The 16,940-nt window shown below is 35.9% G+C and overlaps 1 protein-coding gene and 1 long non-coding RNA gene across 9 annotated transcripts; one reads left to right on the top strand and one right to left on the bottom strand.

Moving 5' to 3' along the window:
* The first annotated feature begins 3,347 nt into the window (after positions 1-3,347).
* Positions 3,348-7,772, top strand: LOC110929412. 8 transcript variants are annotated; one of them, XR_004889188.1, is made up of 7 exons: positions 3,348-3,718; positions 5,077-5,300; positions 5,400-5,455; positions 6,411-6,838; positions 6,926-7,219; positions 7,351-7,430; positions 7,541-7,772. It is a non-coding gene; the product is annotated as an uncharacterized LOC110929412 (long non-coding RNA). The 8 variants fall into 8 exon arrangements; XR_004889191.1 differs by adding an exon at positions 4,401-4,471 and having other exon boundaries at positions 5,100-5,300; positions 6,411-7,219; XR_002587079.2 differs by having other exon boundaries at positions 5,100-5,300; positions 6,411-7,219.
* A 1,350-nt stretch (positions 7,773-9,122) lies between these two features.
* LOC110929411 (protein FANTASTIC FOUR 3-like) lies at positions 9,123-9,935 on the bottom strand. The gene has a single exon (XM_022172563.2). It carries the CDS (start codon positions 9,887-9,889, stop codon positions 9,254-9,256), a length of 636 nt encoding a protein of 211 aa, XP_022028255.1. The 5' UTR covers positions 9,890-9,935; the 3' UTR covers positions 9,123-9,253.
* Positions 9,936-16,940: the final 7,005 nt, after the last annotated feature.

Genomic DNA, 16,940 nt, shown 5'->3' with positions numbered 1-16,940 from the left:
ATAATCGGTAGAATTTGGTGATCCCATCCATTCATCTGAAGTTCTTAAGCCCCTCCAAAGTTCATAATCGGTAGGTGGTTTTGAATAATCTGGATTGTAGCCACAAAAATGAGCCCTGCCTTTAAATTGTAACCCACCACAAGAACACCTACTGGTTCCACAAATGTGCACCCTGTTCTCCCATATCAAACCCCCGCATGAACATAAGAATACCATTGTTATCAATACTGTAGAGATTGCTTGCTGAATTCTTCAAGAAGACTTAATAATTGCCTTCAATTTTTGTTGTCAAGAACCTGTTGTTGCCCCAAATCTTGAATCTTTGTTCAATTCAATCCACACAGATGATTACACACTGTCTATTGATTGTTGTCCTAACTCTAACCCACGGTCGAGAGGAAAGAGAGCGCTGATACCATTGATACGTGTGAAAATGGTAATCAAGAGTTCATGAGCTAAGATTAGAAGATGAAGAAGAAACACAAAGAAAGAAGTGGAATAATTCCAAATCAAAGCTGTCCTACTCATCTCTTTCCAACCGTATTTAACGGACCCTTGGACTATTTATCACATATCACCTCTTTTCTTCTAAAACTTTAAATGTGTGATAAAAGATTACAAGAAAACCATTTGAATATACTTCCTTCTACAAAGAGCCTTGTGAGGCTTAATTAATAACACTATATAACAGTTTTTAAAGTAATTTTTTTAGGATTTCATGGGATGCGTTTGTTATTTTTTTCTAATACGATTAAATAGTTGTTTTTTTATTTCTTGATATACGCAGACAATTAATCATATATGTATTATATTATAGAAGAATATTATTTAAATATCAAATATCACTACACTAAAACAACTAAGGAAGCTATTTACAATCTATACATTGAAACTTTTTATACAGTTTTGTCATTTTCACTAAGTTACGCAACCTTTTGAAATAAGAGTTAGTATTTAAGTTTTAAAAATGTAACTTTTTTAACAAAAGTTGTAAATTTCAATAAAATTTGCAACACTTCAAAAAAAAAAAGGTTGCAACATTTAGTAAAATTTGCAACTTTTAAATAAAAAGTTGCAGTTTCAATAAAATTAAGCAACTTTTTATAAAAAAGGTTGCAGTAGATCTTCTAATGCAACCTTTGTGGTGAACTAAGTTACATTAGACTCAAAGGCAACAAAATTGAAAAAGGTTACATCTAAAATGTTGCATTAGCCTCATTTTCTAGTAGTGAACAGAATTATTGAGCAGCCCCTTGTTTTGATTTCCTTGGAGCCCAAGAACTCAATTTTTTTAGTTTCTTCCTACATTTGACAAGTGTTAGAACCCCCCATACTGATCTTGCCAACTCATGGGAGACTTGTGATGATCTTATGGCTTTAAAACAACTATAAATAGTAAGCTCTTTTGCTCAATTCTTCGCTCATTTCCATTCTTCTTCTCCTATTACTCATATCTGGAGTTTGCTTCTCTTTAGAGGCCTCCAACTAAGTTTCTTTTCTTCCTAGAACACAAGCAAGTGTTCTTCCTTAGTCTATTTATTTGTTTTAGCTTGTTATTAGCTAAAAGTCAAACAATTTAACTTTCTGTTTGACTTTTGGTTCTGACATTAATTGGTCAAGTCAACGTTAAATTGAACTTTGCAATGTGATCGTAACCACGAAGGTTATAATCCCTTGCGATTGCACCATTTGATTACCACGTTTACTAGTCGAAGTGATGAGTCAAAGTTTCAGTCAAAGATGCGCATTATGTGCATTTTACGACGGAACTATTTTCGGGTATTAAAACTCTAAGTTTTGATACTAAATCAGTTTGACAACATAGTTAGACATGTTTTAACATGTTTAACTCGTCACTTCAAGTTTAGTGCTTTATTAGGGTCGTAAGTCGAGCGGTCTTGACCACCGCTTTGACTTCCGAATCCGACCCGTTTGGTCGATCTTAGGATCCGACCAAACACACATTTGTGACCATAGTTGTATAGGGAATAAGCTACTGAGGTTATAACTTATGGTCACGTCGTTTGGTTAGTGTTATGATAAGTCGCGTCTATGTTCTTAAAATGACCAAAATGCCCTTTTTGCGCATAAATCCATTTTAAGTATATGTAACCAAAGTTTTGAGATATAAACTGATGTTACAACATTATCAAAATGTTTTGGCATATAAGACTTATCATAAGACGTATTTAACCATCCGAACATATATTTACGCAAATGACCCGTTAAAGTAGCGTAAACTACCTTAACGAGTCATAATGGGTCAAAAGCACTTAGGATCACTTTCAAATCAGAATGTTAAGTTTATTAAACCATATCATATGAGTTCCAACACTCATTTGGTTTATAAGACTTCATTCTATCCTATCCGCCGATGAAAGTCCCATCACACTAACATAGTTATCCGACACATTAGGACACACTTGAGCTTTTTTTATTCTCTTGATCAAGGACACTTTTGCAATCCCAAGTGAGTACATAGTTCCCTTATTTTCTCCTTTCAAATGTTTTGGGGTGACTCATATGTGATAAATCATTTTCAAGTTTTCAAAAACAAAGTCAATGGTTTATATAAAAACTACGATTTCAATAATGTGAACAACTTGTTGGTGCGTTATCCATGACACGAATGACATTCATTAGCTTTGGCCAAGCCAACCAGTAGTATGTTATGATACCATAGGACAGACAATCTCATTACCAGACTGTCCACTGGATTTGGTGGAAGTTTGGGGAACGACAGAAACTGTTTATTTTAACAAACCCTTTGGTGGTTTGTTAGTCGATTTAAAGAGACCCTTTGGTGGTCTAGACAAGTCAACACAGGTTTGAATGTGTTCATTAAAGAACGATCAAACACTACAAAAAAATGCCATTTAGTGGCACACACTTTTAGTGGTATTTAGCTTTTATGGCACTAATTTAGGTTTTTAATGGCACTTTATGTACGCTATATTTACTTGACACACATTTTTAGTGGCATTTAGTTTTTAAGCCATTGATTTATGTTTTTAGTGGCATTTTTCGTGTGCCATCTTTGTTTGACACACATTTTTAGTGGCATTTAGTTTTTAAGCCACTGATTTATGTTTTTAGTGACATTTTTCGTGTGCCATCTTTGTTTAACACACACTTTTAATGAGATTTAGGTTGTATAAGCTACTAATTTACACTTTCATTCTCACCTTAAAATTTACTTCCTTATGCCACTCAAATATACAATGTTATATTTTTATAAGTTGTAATTTTAGTTTTTATTGTTTGCACTATACTTATTATTTTCGTGTAACAAAAATAAAAGAAAAAAAATCAAATTTGAGTTTCATTTCATTTCCCTCCTGGCCTCCCCTTTCTACCCCCAAAAATACAATTTTCCAATTCCCACTAATTTCTTCTACTTCCCTCTTCGTTATTTTTCAAATTTTCATCTTCCCTCCCTTTCCCATGGCCCTAACTTGATTCCCATCAGATCCCTTTACAGCACTTGAAGAGAAAAGCAGTAGCCGCCACTAAGGGATTTTAGTTGACCCGACCACCATCGCTGCACCCTAATGACCGTTGACCACCCTTCTTTTCCTCTAATCTATTGGCATCGAAGTTGTTTGTAGAATGGGAGATGAATGAGCCCGGGGCTAAGCATCCTAAATTCACCATGTTGGTTCAATCGAGACTCTTAGTTTTACCCGGTCATTTTCTTTATACGACCCACAATTTGCAGGTAAACACTTACTAGAACATGTTTAGTGTTTTTTTTTGTTTTTTTAGTAAATATTGTATTTTGCATAAATGGGATGCTGTGATTATAACTATTGGTGTTGATTTAGAATAACATGAACGTTGTTTGGTCATTGGTGTATGCGATTTTAGGGTCGAACCAACTAGAAGAAGTTAGACACTTTGAAAGATTCAGTCATGCGCTCCACATGTTTGATGAAATGTCTCAATGAAACTTTTTTTGTATAAATTTCATTATCATTTCCCTTAGCTGAAAATGTGAGGGCTACTTTAGTTAGACATACAAAAGATGCATGTTGACAAATCAAAAGGTTTGTTTTATAGACATAAGGTTTTATATAGCGAACAAATGTAGATTTACCATATTATATTTGTTTCATTGCTTATGTATAATACTTGGTGCCATATCTTATGGTGAACTCATGCAAATTTGTTTTATTGACTGGTCATAAGGGTCTACATTTAGTATCTGATCCTATGGTGCATTTTTTATACTTGTATGTTCTACTGCGTTTATGAATTCTAACAAAATTTCCTGCGATTACATGTCCTATTCTGTATTTCAAATGTTTTCTAACGATTAAATGCCTTTATTTAAAAAAATGTTGGTAAGGTGATGAATCTCAACTAAATGAGGTTACAAAGCTTGAAACCATTCTATACAGGTGACCAAAATTAACAACTTTATGATTTAAGAATTTGATGGAACTGCAAAACGGTTTGGTGCATAAAGAAGGTAGTACAGTTTCATCACATTGCTACTTATTATTGTGACTCTATGCTTAAGGTAAATAAACTAAAATGTAGATTAGTGTGACTCTATGCATTTCTGTTCTGGGAATACAACCTATTAGAATATTAGACTATATATAGTGGAATAACAAAAAATTGTAAGAGTTTATGTAATTTCATTGCCACGTAGGCAGCGAGGCTTTAACTAACTAAACCCTCAAAAGTGTATAGTGATTTTACTAAAAATTAAATAAAGAAAAAAAAATAGTGATTGAAATACTTGTGGACCCCATCACCTCTATCTCCTTCACACCGGTTATTCCATGAACCCCTTACCCCACCCCTTTGGCGACCCCTAAGACTAGCTGTTGTGGAAGCGAGCACCTCCGACGCGAGCCACGCTGGCAGGTGAGCGGTCGCGCACACCGCAACACCCCGGCGCGAGCGCTAGCGTGAGGATGGTAGTAGATGGAATGTGGTCGTTGTGCATTGGGGGAACCACCAAATAGCCGTTAGACATTTAAAAAAAATCGAATTTTGGTATTTTTCCCTTATTTAAACCCTCTAAACCTTTATAAAAATACCCACCATCTCTCTTTCTTTCTGAAGCCATTGCTCACCGACCACAACAGGGTGATGAAGCTTCAACAATAGCTTTAACCAGTGTCCAGTCAACGCCAGGTGGAGCGATATTACAGGATGAATCCTGGTGCTCACTTGAACCACAATGGGTAGTCTAATAGCGGACCAGCGCGGTATTTGGCGCCATTCGCTGCTGACATGGTGGGGTGCTAATCCATACACATGGTCTTGTCTCAAACATAACTGTTAAGGTACTAGTGTACTACTAACTTACTCTAAATGTTTTGTGTAAGATACTGGAGATATTGTTTTTTAACTTACTGTTCTGTTCCTTTATTTTTTTGTTTCAGTTATCTATTTAAAAAAAGTTGAAAAAATCTGAACAAAGTCGGCACTTTTCTACCAAGTAAGTTGCTTTTTTTGTTTTCTACTTTATGTGTGTGTAAGATTTCCTTGATATGTATTTTCTATATTTACAACAACTATAGGTTGATTACTGCTATAGAAAATTAGAGGAATGTAGGTGATTATATGGGGTTTTCAGCTAGTTAGCTTCTCCCTTTTGCTTTTTCGATTTTTCCAAAATTTAGGATCTTAACAAAATAATTATTTTTTTCTACCGAAAGGGCCTCAATATTATCATCATCCGTTTAGGGCCTCCAAATAGCTTGAGCCGGCCCTGATGAACGTGAACGTGTTCATTTATGTTTCTTCATTAATATTCCATACGAACAGAAAGGAGCGAAGATGACCTTATATAAATGGAGAAAACAAAAGTGTTTGTCCGTTTGTTAGTCGATACCTAATGCTTGGTTTTAAAATATGATTAGGTTGATACAAGATGGGCCAGTTGTTATTACTAATAATTAATAAATATATTAGATGAAGCATGTGTTCATGTTCATTCATGTAGTTAGTTATACGGAGAAAAAAAAACAATTTCATGTTAAACGAACTTTCCAGCAAACATTTCACTAAACGTTTAGGCCTAGCTAAATTAACAGATATTTATTTACTAGAAAGTGCAAAAAGCGGGCTAGATTTATGGTATGAGGTGTAGTTTTTATACTTACCGTAGTCACTAAGCTGTCATTATATTCTATACTTTTGCTTGTGTTGTTTGCCACACTAGTAACCACCTTTAAAAGTAACACACCAAAGCTATAAACATCCACCTTTTCAGTTAACTGACCCTGGGCTAGGTACTCTGGAGCCATATATCCTCTGTCCACGTTCAAAAAATAACCAAATCAGCTGCTAGTTTAAAACTCTTAAAAATGTAATTGGTAGTTTGGTACAATAGGTTTTTTATGTGATCTCTCATTTTTCTCTGCTGTGTTTGTTAACTGACCATGGGCTAGGTACTCTGGAGCCATACATCGATAAAAAAGGTAGTTGACATTAATAAAAAAAAGGTAGTTGATGTTTGAACCTCGTCATACATGATTTCGAAGGGACTTATGGGATCTCCAAACTCACAAGCATATACCATACTGAGAGGGACTCCAATTTTAGCTTATATGTTACTTAATGTGTGGTATCTTTACTATCTGATGCGTTCTATTTGTTTAACCTATGAGCGCTAGAGCTTGGCTGGTTGAAGTTTTTCAAGCTTGGCCTATTTTTTAAACAAACTTATTCTTAGGCTCTTCAGAGAGATGTTAACCATTGGCACATAGAAGAGGAAATAAATAAAGGTGGTTTCCGTCACTTTCATGATTCATGTACGGATTTTGGTATGATTTTGGACCCTGATTTTGAAAGGAATAATTTTCATTGTCTAGTGAAGGTAAATTTCTTTTTTTCTTTTATTTTAAAGCCAAAACTTTCATGTATTATGTAAGTCTGAATGTCTAAATTATAGTTTATTTTGTAGATACATGACACACCAGTATCTGACTTGAAGCTATGATGTGTACTTTAGCGAACAAAACTATATCTCGCACCAATTATTAACAAAAGTTCAAATTTTTGGGCAAAAATGTTTGTAGTCAACTTGACCGGGCCGACTTCAATCTGTGTAGTCATATCTTTTAAAGATGCTACCAGGTTACTAATTCTCTTTTTATTTTATTAATGTGTGTTCAATTTACTTCAGTTTTGTTCCAAATTAGAAGAGAAGTAGCAAGCACCAGAGGCGGAGAAAATTAAATGAGAGGCGAGAACTATGGTAAGATATCATTATGTCTATGGTTCTTAGCAATATGAACATAAAGGTACTTAGAGGCATGTAATAGTGTTTGTTTTATTTACAATTACATTATTTATGTATTAACATATGTTTTCCGTTATATGTTATAGGTCTATGGTATTGGTTCTACGGTCTCTAAAAACCCTTTATCAGTTGACCATATATCATTTGAAAGAAGCCAATGACAATGGTAATTTTATGTTACTAGTTTTCACATAAGTAGGAGCCAATATATTTTTATTTGCATATTGAAAAAGGTCCTTGTTGTTTGCATATTAAAGGTTTTTATTTTTTTAGCAGGTATCTACTAGTATCATTGCTACGAAAGAGTTAATATGAAGATCATTTTATTTGCATGAACATTGTGAAAGAGATTCATGATTGCAATGAAGCTTCAAGTTTTTTATTCAAACATGTGTTAGTTTGTATTCTATATGTTTGATATTTAGACTTAAATTGACACTTATGAGACGTTTCAATATGTTTGGAACATGAACTAACTTTTAATTGAAGTGATGATATTACAATTTCTTCATTTATAGTTTTGTTTTTATTTAGTATTGTAAACAAATAATGATTTTAATTAAATATAGTTAATATGATAAACAACTATAGTGGCATTTAATTTGATGTGTTTTTGATGGCAAAAATTATGTGCCACTAGAAACCCAAAAGTTTATAGTGGCAGACAAAAAAATGCCACTAAAGGCCCGTGTTGGAATGAGCGGCACACAAAAAAAGTGCCACTAAAAGGCTTTAGCGTCACCGCTTCTAGTGGCACTTTTTTTGTGTGCCGCACATTCCAATAGGGGCCTTTAATGGCACTTTTTTGGTTTTTTGTGGTACTTATTGTATGCCACTGAATGGATTTTTATTTGTAGTGAAAAGTTTTCACAATTAAAACATGGATGATTGGTTTATAACACGGACGATTGGTTTATAACACGAACGAATGGTTTATAACACGGACGATTGGTTTATAACACGGACGAATGGTTTATAACACAAACGATTGGACGATTGGTTTATGGTAAGTGATTTAGATAACGAGACGGGTGTAATGTGATAAAAGCATGGTGGATACGCAGCTGGTACTTCCTATATATAAGTGCTTTTATGGTATTGCATACCGTAACCTTATCCGAATCATTTGGACAAATGTTTTCAAACGATATCACACAACGATTTTCACTTAAAGATAAAAACCCCATCTAATGCTTGTTTTGTAGTGGATTATTATACCATGTCACATAAAGCAAATATTGAACCTTATACCATGTGACACAGATGTATTGTATCTGCACTAACCGGATGATAGATAGATGACTTTTAATCATGGGACTTTATAAATGTGTTCAAATTTTGTGATAGTACACACTAATTGACATAACTAATGCCTAGTTACGTCCTTTTGAAATTAAGGAACCTAAAAAAGCTATTGATAACGATCTCCAAATGGGGAACATAGTTTTGAAAAATGTTATATCCGCCATTCTATGACTTCGGACCAGGAAAGGGAATTACCTATTAAATTGGTCACAATTTGATGAAGTGATATTTAACATTTTCACAAAAGAATTATATTATCTTATTTAAAAACTTTAAAGTGTTATTTTAAACATTTTTTATAAGTAAACACATTTTAGAAAATTGTACGTACTTGAAAGACTTTTACAAGTTCTTTTTTACATGCTTAAGAGTTCAATGTTCCAAAATTTTGTTGAGACTTGTTCGGAAAAATAACAAAGCATGTTAGGTTTTTATTATATTAATTCTTTTAAAAAAAATTCGGAAAAAAGTTATAAGAGAAATAAAACTTTTGCATCTTGTTTGTTGAATCACCTTTTGTTAATCCTAATTAAAAAAATATTTGCTCAAAAAAAACGTGACAATTCATATACTGTAATATATAAAAAAACCACAATAAGTTACTCAAAATTCTCTTTCCAATCATGTCTTAAAAAAAAGAAAAATAATGTGCTGTTGCATGGTATGTTTTATAGTTTATACAAACTAAGAAATAGCCACCCAAGAAGAAGGCTCCCAGTTACAGCCTATTCTTTTATCTCCATTCTCATTTTCATTGCACCTTCTCACCCTTTGAAATTTCTCTGAATCCTTCATGTCAATTTCATGGCTTCCCATATCCAAATCGCCTTCTTCATCCTTCCAACATGTCAACTTAAACCGACCCTTACTTCGTTCAGCTCGTAAACAACTGTTCCCCAAATCCGTCTCTATTGCATCGATAATCAACCGTCCCCCTTCGCGATGTGGCCTAACCTGAAACAGTTTGGACCCACTCATAGTCATCAATGGAGGTGGAAAGCTTCGTGGCAACACCTTCTTTTCTCTCCGCCTCTTCGTCACTGATAAACTTGATATTGGGACCGCAAAATTGGCGTCATCATCACTCATGTCGCTGCCAGTTTCGCTACCTAAACTTTCTGTGCAAAGCTCAAGGCTTTTTTCACTAAGTTTAAAAGATTTTGGGTGATAAAGATATGAGTTTATATCGTTGTTGAAATAATTTTCAAAAGGGGATCTTTTGTTGCAAGATTCGGGTAAAACAAGTTTGAGTGTCATGGTGGTTGCCTCTACGACATGAGAAGAATTCATGGAAGGTTGTCGACAGAGAATTGTAGACATGTTTGATTGTTTGAATGTGAGGGATAATAGACAAGAGAGAGTAGGTTAGAATTTATAATGATGGAAAGTAGTCACAAAAGATGATGTTATAATAGAAGACCTTTATGCACCACTTGATATTGTATATATTATATATGATTATTATTATCTTTCATAATATCGATATATATTTTTTGTTGACTAAGTACAACTCAGGTTCAAACATAAGATTTGAATTTTGTTGATTTTTTTAGACGGTGAAGCTCACTTTGGATGACATATTCTTCCACGTGTTTGAACAATAATGTTACGAGATGTCAAATTGAAATAATCAAAATATAATGTACTTAAATGTGGTGACAAATAATATGGTTTGGCGTTTTATGTTTTTTATTCATTTCTATAGTTTAATCATCACAGTATATTTTACTATTTATACATTTTATATGGTTTCTTTGATTCCACGTATTGAAAAATTTAAGGGTTTTAGCGGGGATATCGTCTCTATACATCAAGAAAAAGGAAAGATTTGCTCTTGTCATACACTCTCCAAGCCCTACATATTACTCTAGTATAAAGTATAAGTGAAATTTTGATGGGTAGTTTTTGTTTATTTTATTTTTATGCATCAATAGCTTAGAAATATTGAGTTAAATTCACGTATAAATAGCCTTATCGTTTAAAACATACGAAAGGCATGAAAAATCAAAAAGAAACGCGATAGCATTTTTTGTAATTATTTGCTCGTAGAGTAATTATCAAAATTACTCTATAAATGATCTTGTAGTGGAATTTTGATCTTGTAGGGTAATTTTATAAAATTTTCTTGTAGGATAATTTTGATCTTGTAAAGTAATTTTGTAAAATATTCTTGTAGGTTAATTTTGAAACTTGCAGGGTAATTTTAATACACTTCTAGAGTAATTATGATACTCTACAAAATTACCCTACAAGATCAAAATTAACAAAAACGATCATTTGTAGAGTAATTATGATACTCTACAAAATTACTCTACAAGATCAAAATTACCCTATAAGATCAAAATTACTTTGCAAGAACATTTTACAAAATTACCCTATAGGATCAAAATTACTTTGATAATTACTCTACGAGTAATAATTACAAAAATATCACCTCGTTTTTTTACTTTTTCACCATATTCATACGTTTTGTATGATAAAAATATTTGTATTTGATCTTTTGTCTGGAAATATTATCTAAAATAAAAGAATATGGAGAATAATTAAAGAAGCATGAAATGAATTTCATATTACTCTTTATTTCTAACCTATTATATGCAATCAATCTATCTGTCCTATCTCTTAAATAGGGTTTCGTCATTTATGGTTTCAATAAAAAACATAAGCACTTAAACCCAATGGCTTAAGCCGTTGTTCCATTTTCTTGCGGACCCATCTAGGTTTAACTAAATCAAAGAGATACAAGAACTTTAGCCACTAATTGGCATTACATAGTTACCCACAAATGGAGGATTAACCACTGTGTGGTTCTAGTGAACCAACCAAAGCCATGTGTGGCTTTTAGGATTAAACTTCTCAAAACTATGATTAGACAACCACAGGATGATAGAATGAAGTAGAGGAGGGTAAGAACCTTAAAAGGTCTTTCGTAGAGTGTATAAAATGCAAGTGGTGTGTGTTCGATGGATGCTTTAAATGAGGGGAGGCGCTTCCTATTTATAGGTGTGCACAGCCGTGCATGGCGAGGAACGTCCATGCTACACACCCTGATGCCCCCTCTCATACTTGTACTTTTTTTTTATCAAAGTAGGCTGACATGGGCGTCCTTTACGCACATACAAGTGTGGACATACATTTCTTATCAATACAGTTGTGACTTCGCGCACGCACAAGCATCTCCATACATTACTTATCGACCTAGTCGTGTCTATGCAAAGCGTTGCACGACGGTACTCTGGCTATTTGTGTATATTTTCATGACTTTTATTCAGTTTTTTTGCTCGCCTACCAAAAATTTGTTAAATGCTTCTGAAATTTCACAAAGAAGGATATATTAAGGACCAAAACATGCATAGATTGGAGGTCGACCAAAGAGAACCTCAAAGGGGGACTTGTGATCAAGAAGAGGAGTGGGTAGTCGATTTATAATATATGTGGCTGATGTAAAAGCGTCCACCCATAAATTTTCCGGGGCATGAGAATTAAATAACATTGCAAGTCTAGTTTCGGTTATGTGTCGATGTTTTCTCTCGACTCTACCATTTTGTTGTGGAGTATGAGGGCATGAGAGGCGATGTTGAATTCCATACTGTTGGAATAATTGCTGTACTCGATTATTTGTGAACTCGATGCCACCATCACTTTGAAACACCTTAACTTTGCGTGAGAGTTGATTTTGCACAAAGGGTAAGAACACCAATAATGCGTTGAAAAATTCGGACTTGGTTTTTAATGGATAAAACCATGTGAACCTTGAATGGTCGTCAATAAAAATTGCAGCATCATAATAACCCTCGGTCGAAACAATAGGTGCGGGTCCCCACAGATCGCAATGTATCAACTCTAAGGCATGCATAGAACGTTTTTTATTTAAATCAAAAGGCAAACGATGTGACTTAGATAATTGACAAGAGGAACAAAGTCCTGGTTTAGGTAATAACGAAGTAACCGATAAATGACCCGACTTATTTAATTTTGAAATAAAATCAAAGGAGACATGTCCGAGTCTACTATGCCACTTTTCAAAAGACACTTTGAGATGATGTGATGAAAAAGAAGCCACAAAAGCTTGTTGTCCTTTTCGAAGAACATAAAGCCCGTTTTCACATGTTCCGCTTGCTAGCACTTCCTTCGTTTGTCGGTCCTGAATATTAAAGAAATTATTAGAAAATAACACATCAATGGGTGAGTCATGGGTGAGTCGACTAATAGAAAGAAGACTCTTGGTAAGATGAGGAACCACAAGAACATGAGATAGTGGTAACTTGTTGTTGATTTTGGTATGACCAATTTTTGAGATGGGTAGGGACTGACCATTTCCGAATGTCACAAAATTATTATTACCCGGATTGTGATAGATACCGGTGAGAGCATCCGCATTTTGGAGTCATATGAGTTGTGGCTCCCGAATCCGCGGTCCAATCTGGATAGTTTTCATTAACATGCCATTGAGCCTGGAAGGCGCGTGCAAGATTCGCATCGATAGGGGTAGCACGTTGTGCAAAGGTGGACAAGCTTGTACATGTATTTGCATAGTGTCCTTCTTTACGACAAAGTTGGCAATGTGGTGGTCTTCGCCCACGACCACGTCCCGAGCCTCGACCACGTCCCCGGTTTGCGCCATGAGAGTTACAAGACGGGTTAGCGGAGCGTGATTGATGCGCAACAAACGCAACTTAGGGAGTGGTAGCAACATGTATAGATTGTAAAAAAAATTCATGATTTTCAGCTTTGAGAGCAAGTCACGAAATACAGTGGGTGTAGGGAGAGCACGGTGAGCGGTAGAGTATGTTTCAAAAACCGATCCTAAACCACATAAGAACCAGTGGCATTTATGTGACAACTCGAACTTTAGGCTTACTTTGATGTAACGTTTGTGCACGATATGTGATTTTATAAACCTGAATGATTAATTGATTTCATGATAGATGTTATGTTATATGCATTATGTGCGTACGTATGTCGTATGTATGCGGACCGAGTACACGAGCCCTTTGGGTCACTCCTTGTTCTCGGGTCCATTAGGTAATCGAGTGGGCTCGGCCCACTCCCCACTCGCAACACACAAAACTGAGTTTAGGGGTTTTGTTTTACCACTTTTGCAAATCACAAACACACACACAAACCCTAGAAGCTTTGCTCTCTCTCTCTCGTTCGTTTGGAACCCGACGGCACCAAGGAACACCCTTGCTCGGATCACACTCTCCTTCTTGTAATCGGTTAGTATGATGTTTTATGCTTGTGTGTTAAGTGATGCTTTGATTACATGCTTAAATCGAACCGATTAGAATTTGCATGATGATGATCTAGGGCCGGTTAGATTATGTGGTTATGTTGGTCCTTGAATGTATTGTTATATAATCAGTTTGTAGTTGTGATTAGTTTAGAACCGAATGTATTGATATATAGAAATCGGCTGTTTTGATGATCATGTAATTGGCTTAGATATGAACCGGATATATGTGCGAATGTATGAATTGCATAAGGATCGATGATCTGGTAGTATTACCGAATGAACAAGTAATCGGCTATAGTATGCATCGGGTTAACTTGAATGTTGGTTTGTCGATGAATTGTTGGTTGTTCATGCATGTTATAATTAGGGTTCTTATGAATTTGTGTTGCAATTGTTCTGTTTGATCGATATCATGCTATTGATTTGTTGAGAATTTTGTTAATTGATCTGGTTACCAAACTGACCAAACTGTTAGCTGAAATCACGGATAAGTCAATGCAGGATTTATGGAAACCGGTTACACACACACGTCACACGGTTGCGACTCAGATTGCGAGTCGAAACCTCGTGGTCACGACTCGAAACCACAACAGCACCAGCCGAGACCACGATTGCGAGTCCCGTTGCGACTCGCAACCAGCACATGACCACTCGTAACCAGACCATGATGAACCGAGACCATCATTGCGACTCGCAACCAGCTGTTGCGACTCGTAATCTCTGATTACGACTCGAGATCTCCGTTGCGACTCGAGACCACCGTTGCACGCACACTGTTGGGCCTTCACTGTCATGGGCCCAATCTATTGAGCCCAACGATTTGAATTGTGGACTGTTTGCTATTGGACCGATATACGTTTACTATTTGGGCCGATTGAGAATCTGGACTGTTTTGTTATTGGGCTGCTTATGCTATTGGGCCGGGTATTGTTGGACTTAGACAATTGGATCCTCACATGCTATGTCTTATCTGCTTACGTGCGTACATGTTTGCCATGACTATACGTGATTGCTATATACGTACTATATACGAACCTGACTCGTATAATAACCATGATAGGACGTGAGTGACCATTTACTTGCTACTTATATTCCTTGTGTATCTGCCGAGCAAACCAAGGTGAGTTCACACAGCCAAGGCATGGGATTCCCGGGTTGGGAATTGGGTTGGATATGTTGGATATGGAATGATTACTCGTACTTACGCATATACCAGACTATAGACCATCGTCCTCAGGTTAGTCAGGACACGTTACGTAAAGCCTACGTAACCCAGTATATTTGCCATATGTCTCCCGGGTCGGGAGGACACGTTACGTAAAGCCTACGTAACCCAATACCATCTACTGGCTTCCAGGTCGGAAGGCCACGCTGCGTAAAGCCTACGTAGCCCCCACGCGTACCACTGTCCTCGGGGAAGGGCACGTCACGTAAAGCCTACGTGACCCTGTACGTTTTCCTGTTCTCGGTAAAGAAGAACACATGGTCGGAAGTTAGTCTAGTAAGTACCGTTAATGAGACGCCCTCATTAGCCAAGATAAACATGGGAAGCCCCCACCTTTATTACACACTAGTATGGGAAGCCCCCACTAGCTATACTTATGCATTACATTATGAACTTACTTTCTGTGAACTCGCTCAACTAGTTTGTTGATTATTTGCTGCATGCCTTACAGGACCTTAGGTAAATTATGGAGCTTGCACAAGGAAGGAGCAGGTCGTTGTGGCAGATGGATCATGAACATTATTGAACTTATAACTTTATTTGGGTTTACTTTACATTGCTTCCGCTACTTAAAACAGTATTTGGTTTTGAAACATCAATCATGTCATGGAGACTTACGTTAATTACTTTTATATTAAATGCTATGTTTGATATGATTGATGGCTTGATCCTGGTCAGTCACGCTCCCAAGCGGTGGTATTCCGCGGGTGGATTTTGGGGGTGTGACAATTTATCACTTTCGTCAACCGGGTGACCAATGGCGGCAAGTTGGTCGCAAAGAAGTTTAAACTTCTGACCAAATTCTGAAATGGTAGACGAACCTTTTTGTAGTTGGCGAAGAGTGTCTCTTAAAGTATGCATCCGTTCCAAAGAACAGTGACTGTAAACATTCTCGAGAGCAAGCCAAACTTGATGAGTCGACGAGAGCCCAATTACTTCGGTCAAAGCCTCTTCGGATAAAGAGGACTGAATTAGCAGTAAAACTTTCTGATCGGTGTCTTTCCAGGTTGCGAAATCCGGATTCGGAGTGGATTTTTCATTGGTAGTGATGGTCTCTGGTGGGGAAGAAACAATGCCATCAACATAGCCTATTAGTTTTTGAAAAGAAAGAACATGCTCAATTTGGCTTTTCCATGGGATATAGTTGGATGAGGTTAGTTTGTGGGGAAGAAGATGGAGGAGGGTTTGAAGAGGGATGGTGGTGGTATTCTCAGAAGATCCGGCCATTGATGATCGAAGAATAAGAAAAAAAAGAAAGAAGGAAGGTTTAATCGAAAAAAGAAAGGTTTGCCCAAGATGTATTAGGCTGATACAATGTTACGATTTCAAAGGATGATTATAATTGAAGAGGATGGCCTCCATATATACAAGAGTACAACACTGAAATTAAGGAGAAATTGTCTCCTTGTGTTGACTAAACTAATTTACATATAATCACAATTTAATATAAATATATTTTGACTAAAATTACGGCAGACTATTAAGATTCATCTTCTCAGACAATTTAGATCTCAGAAGCTTTCATCCACAATCAGATTCACATTCCCGAACAATTCTGATGTCGGAACCACCCGAATACTGTTGCATTGTCACGAATTTAAAAAATGCCAGAATTTTAATATATAACATTGAAAATTTTTATTCCCTCTCATTTTTGCAAATTTTGATGTCTTATCACTGAATTCCCCCTTAAACTGAGCAATTCAGTCTTCTGTCATCTCTGAAAAACTTGACCATACCGAGAATATGACAAATTCTACCCCGAATATCAGTTTTTCATCTATGCGGATTTAACTTTACGGCCCATTAATAGTCAGATACCCTGGATGATAAACACTCTGCAACAGTATCATGACTACCCCACTAAATTCTATAATCCGTAATTGCATCATCAAATATGTTGGCTAAAG

This window comes from Helianthus annuus, chromosome 3 (assembly GCF_002127325.2).
Source record: "Helianthus annuus cultivar XRQ/B chromosome 3, HanXRQr2.0-SUNRISE, whole genome shotgun sequence".
Classification (NCBI taxonomy): Eukaryota; Viridiplantae; Streptophyta; class Magnoliopsida; order Asterales; family Asteraceae; genus Helianthus; species Helianthus annuus.
This window is presented reverse-complemented; position numbering and strand designations above follow the sequence as displayed.

Bases quoted from the DNA above. Each gene is read 5' to 3' on its own strand.
- LOC110929411 (XM_022172563.2), bottom strand. From the start codon at position 9,889: ATGTCTACAATTCTCTGTCGACAACCTTCCATGAATTCTTCTCATGTC.